The sequence below is a fragment of the Drosophila yakuba genome, chromosome 2L (genome assembly GCF_016746365.2).
Source record: "Drosophila yakuba strain Tai18E2 chromosome 2L, Prin_Dyak_Tai18E2_2.1, whole genome shotgun sequence".
NCBI classification, from domain to species: domain Eukaryota; kingdom Metazoa; phylum Arthropoda; class Insecta; order Diptera; family Drosophilidae; genus Drosophila; species Drosophila yakuba.
In genome coordinates this window covers 5,832,109-5,845,742 of record NC_052527.2, presented here as the reverse complement: position 1 = coordinate 5,845,742, position 13,634 = coordinate 5,832,109, and the positions used below count along the sequence as shown (strand labels likewise).

The 13,634-nt window shown below is 41.8% G+C and overlaps 1 protein-coding gene across 2 annotated transcripts in view; it reads right to left on the bottom strand.

Moving 5' to 3' along the window:
- Positions 1 to 6,406, bottom strand: part of LOC6526976 — a 61,589-nt gene extending 55,183 nt beyond the window's left edge. The window contains exon 1 of one of the 2 annotated variants that reach the window (XM_039370433.2): positions 4,233 to 6,406. In XM_039370433.2, the coding sequence (XP_039226367.1) occupies positions 4,233 to 5,435 (1,203 nt within the window). In that variant the 5' untranslated portion in view covers positions 5,436 to 6,406. The remainder of the gene's footprint in view (positions 1 to 4,232) is intronic. The other variant, XM_015198072.3, reaches the window with a different exon arrangement.
- Between the last annotated feature and the right edge of the window lie 7,228 nt (positions 6,407 to 13,634).

Genomic DNA, 13,634 nt, shown 5'->3' with positions numbered 1-13,634 from the left:
AAAGGAAAAGCACAAGGCCCCTGCACATACATATGTAATCTTAACAGTCTAATAAAGTCATTGAAACTCCCAACTTCGCACAAGCCGCCCAGCAAAAAGACAACAGCACCATTGCCAATTAGTTGGGAGAATTTATATTGCTTTTTTCGGTTGCCGCCGAGAGAGTGGGGAAATAATTTCCTGAAATTTATATTAGAAGCTGCTATAAATTATGGCGAAAGCAGAGCGAGCCAAGAGCCAAGACCTTTGCCGGCTTAAAAGGCTGGCAAGAGCCACCAAAAATCCAGAAACACTAAGCAATCTGGAGACAATAAGCACAAGTTGTGCAATGGAAAATGTCCAAAGAAGTCGGCGGCGTACGAACGATACTTCAATGACCGAAAGAGGGAAGTGGCGGGGCAGGGCGGTCAAGTATTTTCTTTGTGAAAAGCGAAGAATTCCCTCCAAATGATATACTCACAACTCCTCCAGTGAGAAAGCAACTAATGAATGCCCCTGGCACGAGGAAAAACAGCAGCAGCAAACGAAGCAGCAAAAGAAGGAAAAATATATGAAACATCAGAAAATGCGAGAGAGGTGGAAATAAATTGCACTGCCAATAACAGGCCAAAAAGGAAAATGTATAAAATGTGAGTGGAAATTAGCTGAAAAATGTCATCAGCAGCCGAAGCCAGAAGAAATAAATATAAAAAAGAATCAAGAAGTTTCCAATACATCCAAGGAAACACAATTAGTATCGAAAAATAAACAATTGTTTCTATTCTGCAGCTGAAAAACAGATTTTCACGAAAAAGCATTTGACAGCAAAGTCTGGCATTTCTGTCCAAATTTATGTTCTAACTGGCAAACGTTTTCTCCTTGGTAAGGAATTTACTGGCAACAAAAAGAGTTACGAGTTACGAATTTAAATTCGACTTCTCCCTTGTCAGCAACTGCAATTCCAGATGGCAATGTAAATAAGGATTCCTTCAGCCTAATGAGTATGAATATTTCTTGTATAATTTCAGTTCGTATCAATCAATTTGAGTTCAGTTGATATCAAGGTCTCTACATACACTGAGAGAACAAATCGTAGTGAGTTTAGAAACTACCTGGGTTGACTTCTCGTCGAATGCCCTGTCTCCATAATGGCTACCACTTTTATGGGCCACGATGGCACCCGCTGCTTTCGAGCTTCAAGGTCGTTGCAACCGCAGCAACAACCTTCAGCCAAATCGACGGGTGGCGTACGCGGGCGATGGGGTTTCACTGTACGTGTGTGGTTTGAGATGGCTTCAGATGTCACTCCTTAACCGCTTCTGAGACGATTCCTCGCATAAAGGCCAAGCTCACTGCGGGTTCTTCTGCGAAATGCTAGGAGAAAGGACGGAAGCAGCAGCAACAGGAAGAAAAACAAGCCGGCAATATACGAGTACTATTTAGGAAAGAACGCCCACGAAAGGCGGCTAAAAGCTTACAAACAGAGAATGCTACAACAGCAGATGGAAAAGCTGGAAAAGTAGTGACAGCATTTGTGGCTCTGACAGCTTTTCGGAAAGTGGGTGGCAAAATGAAGGGCGGCACAAATGAGGGCTGTGCATTTGAGTTTGGCAAAAGTTTTGGGGCAAAAGCCACAAGGAAAAGAGCGAATGCAAAATCTGTCAAGGCCTCTGAAACCTTTATTTTTTTTTATTGCAACAACACTGAAAACCTTTCAGCAGCATTAAACAAAGGCCTACAAAAAGAGCGTTGCACATGGCAAAATTAAATCTGTTTGGCACAAGCGCATTTGCAACAAACTGCAAACCAAAACTGAAAGTGAATAACATTTTATTCTACTTTCATTTTGCATTCGCAACAACCAGCACTGCTTTAAAGATTACAAGGATTTCAGGTTTCAAAGAATTTTTTATTTTCATATATCAATATCATAAATGTTAAAATCCCCTGGACTAGTTGGAAATAAATGTGCTGGCAAACTTCAAAGTGCATGGCAACTAGAAAGTAAGCAATACGTTTTAATATCGATTTTGCTTTCCTCAGAAACAAGTTGTGCAATTTATATAGCAATAATTTCCCTTTGTATTAACGTTAATTAACAATTATTCGAAATGCTATCATTGCAGCACTCATTAGCGAGCATCCAGACCGAAAATAAAAAGTATTTCGAATAAAATAAAAACACCCAAGGGCTGCCAATTAAGTGCGGGGGGTAAGTTGAGTAAATTGTAAATTGGATCGAGTCAGTGGCATGTTAACACGGCAGGTGGACTCCGGGTGTACTGGGTGGCATGGCAGAAAGCTCCTGTTTAACATGTCATGGGGCGAAAAAACATAAGTAGGAAGGAAGGAAGGATGCAGTGCATCCGGCGGGGGGCGGTGGGCGATGGGCGGAATTGCCAAAGGTAAATGGAACACACAGCAGCCATAGAGTTGCCGTCGTCATCCGCAGACATGTGTTAATTGTATTGTTCCAAAGAGAGCTGGGAAATTGGGTGGGAAAGCGGGGCGCTGGCGCCTTGTTATTTTGATGTGCCAACGCCAATTCACCTGTCGCCCCCTCCCCCTCCCCTCCTCTTGGCACCCCCACGAAAGGAAAACCTCCAACTCTTGTGTTTTTTGTGTTGTTTTACACGTAGCTGCCCATTGTTGTTGCTCTTATTAAGCGCGAGTGTTTATTTAGCCAAGTGTTTATTTAGCTGTTAACAATATTTCGAGAGCATTTCGCATTTACATTTTGAGCAAATACTATAGTTATTAAATTTTCAATTATGCTTTACATAAAATTTTATCCGCTGTGGATTAATTTCCACTGAGTTGGCCCGTATTTAACATCTCATTCATTGTGAAAGATTTGAGAACATAAATTCAGGCGGAAAATGATTTATGTTGCAGTCTTATTTATTGTTCTTTGAAAAATAAACATTTGCGCTTGAAATAATTTAGTACTCATATTAGTTTGTATTTTAGTTGTTGTTTTATGATGTCTAAACGAGTACTTGAATAAATTCCTGCAACTTAGAGCGTTTATTATCCGTAGAATAAATTTGAGGACATCGATGCCCCAATGCTCATCTCAATGACCACTAAAATCAAATGACCTGCAGTAAAGTCAAAATGCTGGGCCAATAAAAATAAACAGGAAACACTAAAAACAAACTAAAGCACACGACTCCGTGTATTGACGAACATTATTTGCTTTGGGGCTAATTTAATTGGTTCTTTTTCGAAGGTAATTACACCAAGTTGGCTGCGATGGACATCTAGTGACCTCTGGGTAGGAGGATCAAAGAGACCCATGAAAATGCAATTGAAGGGGGGCCATACTAAAACGTAGAACCTCTGTCAACAATCAACTCAAAGCAAACATAATGGAATGGCAAGCAAAAAGTGCAAATCAAATGCAACAAATTAATTGTTATTCCTGCTGCATTTTGTTGATTTTCGTTGCGTTCTGACTGGTTTCAATTAGCCAGGCCGCCATGGCGAATGGCGAGCGGTTAGCCAAAAAGTGCCGAATTGGCAAAAGGCAGCTGCTATCCATTTTCCTCCTACCTTCCACCAACCCTTCAGCACTCCTGCCCCACTGAACCTTTGCCGCATTGTGTAAACATTTGCCATGAGCACCAAAACACAAAGTAAAGCTACATGTCTGTTTTTGTTGTAAGCCAAAATGCAAACGGCATTAGCCATGGTCAGTGCGTTATGTCGAGGTGAGTAATGGCAGTGCACTGCGAGAATTTTCTGAGCACGAAATGAACTTCAGCTTCGCAATGAGATACAAGGAACTCAAAATAAATTCTCCTTTTAGCAATTACTTTTGGTGTACATTTCTACACTGTCCGCTTGGTATTTAGAACCCATCTTGGTGGAATAGAACCCATTATTTGGCTCAGTGCACTGATGTTCATTCTATTTGTTTGCTGACGGATTTTCGGCGTGACTAACCATCAGCATCAGCAATGAAAATCATACGTGAAACCGAAACCAAAACCGAAACCCCAATCACAGTCTGGCACCAGAAGACTGTTGGTCATTTGTGGCCACAATCTCTATCGCTGACTGTTTATGAGCGGAATCTCTTATCAGGTGCTTTCCACAGTCCCACAATGCCCCTCGTCGCCAATGCCACATAATGGAGCAATGTCAGAGCAACAAGAACAACAACAATGGCTAATGACATCATGAAATCGGCGGGATGCCGCAGACTTATCAGTGAATATTGAGAACAATGGGCGCAATGCCAGACTCACCTCATTCTCAATGTTCCTTATGAGTGGGGTATTCCGGCTCTTCTCGCGCATCGCCAGCAGTTCCTTCTGGTGTTTCTGCTGCCTAAGATGGTGTTCGTGCTCGATTTTGTTCCACTGCTCGTTGGAGAAGCCCTCCTCCTCCTCTGACTTGGAGTCCGAATCCGAATCCTCATTGGAGAAGTCCTCTACGCCAGCGCCATTCTTCAAATTCGCATCAATTAATTGCAGTTTTGGCCTTTCAGTGCGCATTTGAGTGGGCTTTACGGTTGTGGTGGTTGTGGTTGTTGTGGTCGTTGAAGTGCTGGTGATGTGTGGCTTCTTAACAGCCTCTTTTTCCCTATCATGTTTGAACAGCCAATCGAATATATTGCGCTTGCCAGCGGACTTGTCGTGCGGATTGGCCACGCTGGGATATTTGTTGCCATTACGATTACCACTCGAAACTATATCCAGTTCATCCGACTGGTCGTAGGCATTGTAATCGGGCTCCTTCAGATCGATGTGCGGCAGCTTCTGGGTAAATAGCGAGTATCTGGGCATTTGTCGGGCCAGCTCCTCGTCAACGCCGTTCGAGGAGTCGGTGTCCTCATCATACTCATCGTAGTCATCCTCGTCGTCCTCATCGCTATCCTCATCGGAATCACTCGCGTCCACCTCCTGCCGCCAGTTGGGACCTCTGGTGGAGCGGGGCTCAGCCCAGGAGGGAAAGATGCCTTCCCGATCGAAATAGCGACTGTGATTGGAGATGAGGGCATGATGCATGGTTGTGGGTGCTTCGGTGGTCATTGTGTTCATCGCTGTGCCCGGTCCGATGGACAATCGGTGCTGCTGATGACGCAGCGAGGGAAACACGCGCTGCTCCCAGCTCACATGATGACGATTGTGGTGACGCAAGTGGTGCTGCTGCATGGGCAATTGTGGATCGAGGAGGGCCTTCTTCTCGAGATCCTCGATCGGCGGCTGGTGGTTCCCCTCCAGCTCGGCACGCAGATGCTGTTCGTGCCGCAAGTGGTGGTGGTGCTGCTGATGGGCCTCCAGTTGCTGCGCCTCCTGCAACTGCTGCAATCTCTGCTGCTGATGGCTACTCCGATGACCCGAAGTGGGAGCTACTGTGGTCATCACAGGTGCTCCCTTCAAATCTCCGCTGTTGGCCCAGACGAGAGGCAGTAGTATCAGAATAAGCCAATGCATTTTGAAAATCATTGCGTTTCGCCGCGGGCAGTTTTTTATTGTTGTTTTACGTTGGCCTTTTGCTAGAAGTGCTCTGCTCTTTGTTTTCGATACTTTTCACACGCGTTTGTTGGCACTTGCCTTTGTCGCTTGTTTTGTTTAAAGCATTTCCTTTTGTCCGACAATCTGCAATTAATATTGCCGCTTTTTGTTTTGACACTTGTTAAAAGATGAAACAATTCGTTAATACCGGCTTTAAATGGAATATTAATTGTTCAGAGATGGAATTATGGCGTTTATTTTTTGCAAATGGAACTTTAATTGTTCTCGGAGAAATGTTTCACTTGATGTTGATTTTTAAGTGGCATTAAAATATTACTTGCGTCTTTGTTTATTATGCTATTACAATTATAGCTTTATTTATTGTTGTTTGAGATTCCTTGAAACTTATATATTTATTCAAGATTTGATTTTATTTTATTTTAATTTATTGAGATTCTCTATGTTTTGACGTCTATTTATAATTTGTTTTTTATTGTCGTATTCAATTTTGTTTCAACACATTAGCACTTGGTAACTTTTAGCACTTATCATTCATATTTTGATCTTTTTGGCAATTTGTTCACACACTTAATAAATAATGGTTATTAAATTCTTTGCTTTAACCAATTACCGCGGCCGTAAATCTGCCGCAGAATCGCGCGCGACTTTTGACGCGGTGCCAGGAGGCAAAAAAACGCACCCACCAATCCACTCACGCACATCCGAGTATATAACTTTGGAGTATATATATCTGTGTATCTGTATGTGCGAGATGCGTTAGCGCTTGTTTGTGCAATGATTTGTTTGTTTTGATTTCCTCGGCCAGATGGCGGAGTTCCATACGCATAGATGGAGATATGGCACTTCCGTTTGGCTCCGGTAAATGGTAGGTTCAGGTCGCGAGGCTCCACGGAGGGGCGGACAAATCCACTGTTCCCGACGTTCAGATAACGACTGACACACGGATTTCGTATGGATTTCTGTTGCGGCAGCGGCAGATGCGCATTGGCAACACATGTTGCAATCCACAAAAGAGCATCTAGTCGCAACATGAGGCCAGCAACATGAGGCCACAGCGGAAAACTGAGAACTGAAAACTACGTCACAATCTATTACCAATCCGGCTGATCAGCCTGGAAATTCGTTAGCCTAACCAGTTTGGGAAGCAGAATATAATTTCAGTTGGACATTGTGCATGTAGCATCATAAAATAAACTGTCAGCAATCTCCCACACAATCTGGAACTTCTGTAAATTGTACACTTCCAAAAAAAGGATACAGTAGGGATATCGAAAACGAAGTTTCGTTAAGATTAAATCAATCTTAAAAACCTTGAACTTAACCTTTAAGTTCAAATAGAAAGTATTGACTACATATTAACAAGTAATCGAATTTTATTTACCAATAGATAATGTACTATATTTTTCCCCTAGTGCAGCAATCATCTTCATCTGAAGCCTATCAGCAGCTTTGGCTGTACGCCCATGTCTGATGTCTGGTACTTTCGCTGAGTCGTTTGAGAACTTCTTCTGAAGTTGTTCAGTACTCAAGATTGCTGTGCGTTGGCTGCTGATTTTCGCTGCTCGTGTGGGCAGTTGCACAGACATTCATTACATAATAATAATAATGAGATGGATTTTTATTTCCACCTCCAGCACAGATCTTCTGTTTGTTTTACCGAACCACAGAATGTGTGATTTCCAAGAACTCTATACTTTAATATCCTTGAACGTCGGATAAGTCGCATTGAAGAACAAATTTTCCAACTAATTGCCATTAAACGAAATGTGTATAAAAAACGGAAAGGTTTCCACCCGTGAGTCACCGATTTTAGAACGAGTAAACTTCTTAGCATGATCATAAAAAAGTGGCCCGTCCTAAGACTGATCGATGATAAAAGACGCACGGAAAACGAAGGGTTGAGGCCTGAAATGAAGACTTAAAGAACATTTTATTATTCTCTTAACCATATTTCCCTGCCGGAAAATTGATTTTCCACGCTGGGCGTGCAAATAGGATTTGTCAGGCGATCAATAAAAGATATGCGGGGTTCCCACTAAATCAAAGATGCTACGATAGCTGATTATAGCGAATTATCGTTGATAGATAGTCGCAGTGAATAAGTTCTTTAAGTTTTTTATACATACATAGATCTTCTCCCTTTGTCGATCTTTAAATACTTCCCCGCCCAAAAACATTTCGTTATGGCCTTTCTTGTTTGATTTTTCTAAGCTCCAAGGCAAACAAGTTTCGTTTTCTTTCGTTTGAAGATTGTAAAGATTGTTATATCATTGCTGGATGTGTGTGCATTGTGTTTGTTTTGGGGTGAGTTTCGGTAGGTGATAAGCTATAAAGCTGTATGTGCGGTTTGCTCATAAAAGCCTATAGAGTGTGTTGAATCATACGCTCAATTTGGTTACTTATGAGACCAGACAACGAGGCCAAGCGAATAAAAGTAGTTTGCGCAGATAGACTTAAATCTAGTCTTATTTAATTAATTTTTAATTTTTAATTTATTAAATCGAATAAAACATTTGTTAATAGTTAGTAATTTGTACTACAAATACACAATAATGCACAAGATTATCAAATATATCAGGCACCACATATGCACCCACAAATCCTTCCGGGGTTAAGCTCCTAAGCCAAGTTGAGTCAACTAATTTGCAACATTCTCAACTTTTCAACAAGTTTTCAGCAACGACTCCCCGAAAAGCAAGTTCATGCAGCAGTAAGAGGCAATTTAATAATCATGAGGCAATTTACATTGCACTTCACTTCAGTTCAGCGCGTTCCCAAATTTCGACCATTATCCAACCCCTTTCCCGCACCTAATGAAATCATTTCCAGTGCTCGATAGGGCGGCAAAGAATCATCAAGTCGCTAATTAGGTTGCCTAAAATGCTTCAGCGAACGCGACTCAAACTTTCTGGTATAACGAAAGCGGGTTAAGCCATTAAAAGCCTCTCTTATCTTTAACCCATGCGAAACTTGTTTATCCTCTGTTTTCCGGTTAAATAAGAATTGGTTCTACATTTGTTTGATACTATTGAATTATAAATAGAAATATTTTGTAAAAATATATGAAATACTTTTTATAATGCAAACTAATAAATGCAAAATAACGTGGCGTCAACTTTTTCCACAGCTGAATTAGAAAAATTTAATCTCCTATCCGAAAAGGGAAAATTTCATTGCCCTCTGGGGCCAGACAGTAATTAGCATTTCCCGATCGACCTAATCAATCAGGCTGCGGCGGCGGAAAGGGGGCGGGACTGCAGGTTAAATGCCAATAAACTTTCAGGAAAAACAATAACAGAGCAAAAAACACAGCAAAGTCAAGAGCGATAAGCAAAGTGAAGTGAAAGAGGGGGAGGGGGAGGGAGTGGGTGTGGCAACTTTTGGCTCAAATTGTTTTGCTCGTTGTTGCTGTGATTGTAATGGGTGAATTTCCTTGGCTTAGCTGCTGGCCAATCTATAAGATACAGATACAGAGCTGTGAGTCGGGGAAAGAAGCACAAGGAGTTATTTTCTTGGGGGCGTCGTGTTTTGGGGGCGTGTCTCCGACAATTTTCAAGTTGATATCTTCACCAAGTGGGCCAGTGTGTGCAGGAATCCGGCAAAGGAGAGAGTCTTGAGCAAACAGACTAAGTAAGCGATTGCCAGGGGAATAAAATGGCCAAGAAACTAAAGGCAACTAAATTGAGGAAAAAAGCGGGATGGCAAAGGGGTTACAAAATACTTTGTGCTGCAGCTAACTAGGTAAACTAAAAAGGAATTTGTAAGTTAGATGGCCACTTCAACTTAATAGCATCAATTTGGCAGCAGCACTTTTTCAGGTGTGATGCGTTTTTGCGAAGTAGCCCATGTTTAATAGCACACCAAATTAAGCATAGCAAGTGCGTAAAGTATATCTAATATCTATCAGATATTTCTCCTTACATTTCGTATTATTTTGTATTATATTTTCTATGTAAATCAGCAATTTCAAAATATGAGGAACACTCTCCGCAGTTAAACGCAACTTGAAGGAAAAGCCATTGTCTTGTTTTCCCTACCTTCCCTGCAGCCACTTGTAGTTGCCTATCAGTCTTCACCTGGCACACTTTGTAGCAATTTTTTATGACAAATATAACCCCAAAAGAATACCAGAGCGCACAATGTTGCCCCAGTCGCCCAACAGCCACGCCCACGCCCACGCCCCCCTTTGAGCCACCCACATGCGACAAGGAACTGAAATACATACATAGATAGGTGCTTTGTATATATAACTATATGTGTGATATTCCTGCTAGAAGAGATCCAGAGCCAGAGACAAATGCCTTTGCCATTGAAGACGAGTTGCCATCATCGGCGATGCTGGCTTGTCTCTTTTGCCTCGTTAAAATCTGTGAAAAAATATGTCTGGCTTTCCTGTATAACGGGCGATATCTGTAGGGTTACAATTTCCTTTCTTTTTTTTAGTGTGGCTGCTGTAATGCCTCTGGTTGTTGCTGTTGTTGGCTTGTTAACAACACGAGGAGACAGACACTTCCTTCGGCTTCCGCAGCTTCTTCTCAGGCACTGAGAACAAATCTTACTGAAATATACAGTGCTACTAAAAAGTATCTTTCGTGTTGCAAAGAACATTTTCATGCTAATATCTGGATTTTCTTGCGGCGTAAGTTTAACGCTTTTCCTTTGCCCCATTGTCTTGTCTCGTCCCCTTCTTACCGTGTTCTATGACCATTCTTTTTTTTCGCGTTACTTTCTGGGTTATAGGCCCCTTTTGTTTGCCCAGAAAAGAAGGCGCCGCTTTGTGTCGGCTAAAATGTTTTCCACTCTTTATCCCCCGACTTAAGCAGCGATGTTTAAGGCGAGTGGAGGCGGATGGCATAGACCATACAATATGCCACCATTGATGGTGATGATGGAGCAGTTGAATGGAGAGGGAGATGGAGATGACGAAGGTGACCCAAACTAAACGGAAGTGCTGCCCACCGAGGCAAACAGTTGTGAACTCCTTCGGATCGAAAGAGGTGCAAATAACGGGCCTGGGAAACTTGGGGAAAATATCAACTATTATCAGTTTACTGAAGTCTATAAAGAAATGGTTATAAACAAGTGCAAGTTTCACTCGAACGAAAACAAGGTACGAATTAAAGACATTAAGCTCAGGGTTCTTAAAACACAACCGATAAGTAACCATAAGGTATTGAAAGAACCTCTTCCGCAAACTCAATCTTAAATACCCATATGAACGAAATGATTTAATAAAGAAACCTATCACTGACAAATTTTGCACAAGTCAGACTTTGTAAGCTTTTAAGCCGAAAACTTTGTGATGGCGGAAAAATGAGCCTTGAAATAAATGCTAAAGTCTTTCCACGGCAACTTTCGAGTTTGGACTTCGACACACTTGTTGCCACAGCAAAGTAGTCGGTGGTAGGTAAGATTTTGATGGGAGTTTTGTGAAGATTTTTAGAGAAGGCCTAGTCACGTTGGTGGCAACAAATAACCGCCAGCCATAAACAACCCAAAAAAGAACATAATAAAAACCGAAGAAATCGCTCAGATGGGCACACACACTCAAAACCCCGAAGTCTGCCATCTTAGGGAATATTAAAACAGGGACGCAGAGCAAAGAGCTCCAAAGAGTCAGGATGTCTGGTGGGCTCAGCTGTGTGCCATAGCTCAAGGTCAAAACACACACGCCCGGTGGGTGGGGAAAAGGAAGTGAAAGGTTGAATCCCAAAAAAAAAAATGTAGGATGGATAACAGCAAGCCGGTTCAGCTTTTCGAAGCCTTTTCGCATGCTTGTGCATGCAAATAAATATACAATTTTTATGAATGAACACGTATGATGAAAAAACGACGGAGCCCATGGAAACAACACACTCGACCTGCAATGGGCATAATAAACAGAGGCAGCCAGTTGTTCGAAAATATTGTTCTAGAACTGGAGAAATAAATAAACATATGGGATGTGTACAGCAGAACATTTAAACAAAGACTTGAATTTTGCAATAAGTAGAATTATTTTTTGTTAATTCTTAAATTATATATTTCATTTTTACCGCTCCTATTTTCTTAACAATGTTTCTTAAAGCATCGCCAAAGTCTTCCAGTTTTTTGCAATCTCTTCTATAGGATTTCTTCCACAGTGCTGGGGGTTTTCCGGTGGAGCAGGACTGCCGGAAAACCCACCGCCCAGCCACCCTCTTGACCAACCAACTGCCAACTAGCTCCCTGGAGGCCACCTCAGTACTGACACGGTTTCGTTTAACCAGGCCAAAACAGAAAATCTGTTAAAGGTAGCAGCCAAAACCAAACGAAACCAAGCCGAAACTGAAACTGAAACCCAGCGAAACGAAAGCAGAGGAGTCGTTAAAAATAAAGGCGAAAGGGGTAAAAGGACTATTGCAAATACTTGTACAAGTTGGCGTGTTCCCTACGTGCTCGCGTTTCGCCAGTAAAATGTTTCTATTTTTATCACCATTAGGAGATGGAAACCATAACCCCGACCCCCGCCCCCCAAACACCAGCACCGATTTCCCAGCTCGATCTTCGCCCCAACGCCCCGCCCCTTTCCAGCGCCCACCCCGCCCTTTGACTGCATTTGCATGTGAAACAAGCAGATAAATTCAGACATGCAAACGCCATAAATTTTTGTGAGCCGAGCAGAACAGGAGCAGTAACACTAAAACGCTAGAGTACTTAGAAAAAAGTTGAATACTGTACTTAAAATTTAATGTAATTGTTAAAATTTATAGCTAAGTAAGTATTTTAAAGTATTTTCATAAATAATTAAATGAGAAGATCGCAAAGCAGAGTATAAACTACTTGTAACTACTCCGAACCATCTTAAAGTTCCATTATTATATAATATAATATAATATAAGTTATTTAATGCTTTTAATAAGATATACATTTTTATATCTTAAAAAAAACCTTAATATTTTTTCTCCCAGTGTGGAAAGAGGGTGGAGTAAAGGACCGCAGCAGCAACGTCATTTAAAATCGAAAATTTCACATATTTTTGCATGAAATTTGCATGCAACAGCGCCGGAGGAAACAGGAAGAGGTTGGAGATGCAGCGCCAAAGATGCAGTTTCAGATGCATCTCCATTTTTCGTGTCCACATTGCGATACAGTTGCAGATACACACACACACAAACACACATATGTAGATGGCGGCGCCATACATCTTGTTTCTTAAAATGTTGGCTTAAATTTTGCGGGCGAGAACTTTTCAACTTTTTGCCGGAAAATTGAAAAAGTTTCGAGACCCGAAATGGGCGCATACAAAACCGAAATTCCCGAACGAGACATGACAGCATGTGGCAAGAAAGGTGGCCCTGAGGGGCAACTGATGCCCGTGATTAGACCCGAGGCACGTTCCCCGGGCAAACAGAGCTGCAGACCGCCAACGTGGACAAGATTTATGGCCTCCGATTGGGTTCCAGTTATTAGTGGAAGAAGTAGAAGTAGTCCACAGAGTTGCCGTTGCATAAATCAAATTCATTTGCAAACTGTTTTCACTTCAAGCCAAATCTGTCTGCTGTCTGCTGGTTGCCAGCGCTCAGAAGCTCAGAAGCCTTGGCAAATGGAGCAGTCAGGTGATTAGCAATCATCATTGGCCAACAGGTAACAGGTAACAGGCGGCAGCCACCATCAGCACCACAGCAACTGCCTTGATTGAAATGTCCAACTGCCAGTGGTCAGCATGTTGTATCTGTCACTTTTCCGCTTTTCTATTAACCAAAGACACAGTACAGTTGGCTGGCTTTTGGAACTCAGTTCCCAACTCATCAAGGAGTATGCAAAGATAGCCAGGTTCTGATGGATTTCTGAAAATTGAGCAATTTCTCTTTAAGTGGATTTTTAGTTACAGGTTACTCACAAAGTGGTCAATACCTTCCAAGTAGAATCATTTAATTTGTAATAATCTAATATAGTGCATGAATTAACTCATTATCTTCTCTCAGGATTCATAACAATGTGGCTTCTTGGCTAAGTAGATGCGTCTATAAAGCATACATTATGAATTTGGTTACTGTGTGCGATATCTCAGCTCAGTAACCGCATTCAACCGGATTGAGTCATCATAGCAGAGGAATCAAGCCAAGGAATCACCAAGGCTGTTCGCTGCCAGAAACCCCATTAGCCGCCATTAGAAAAGAGTTTTATGTTACCAGTTGAGAGCTAAAA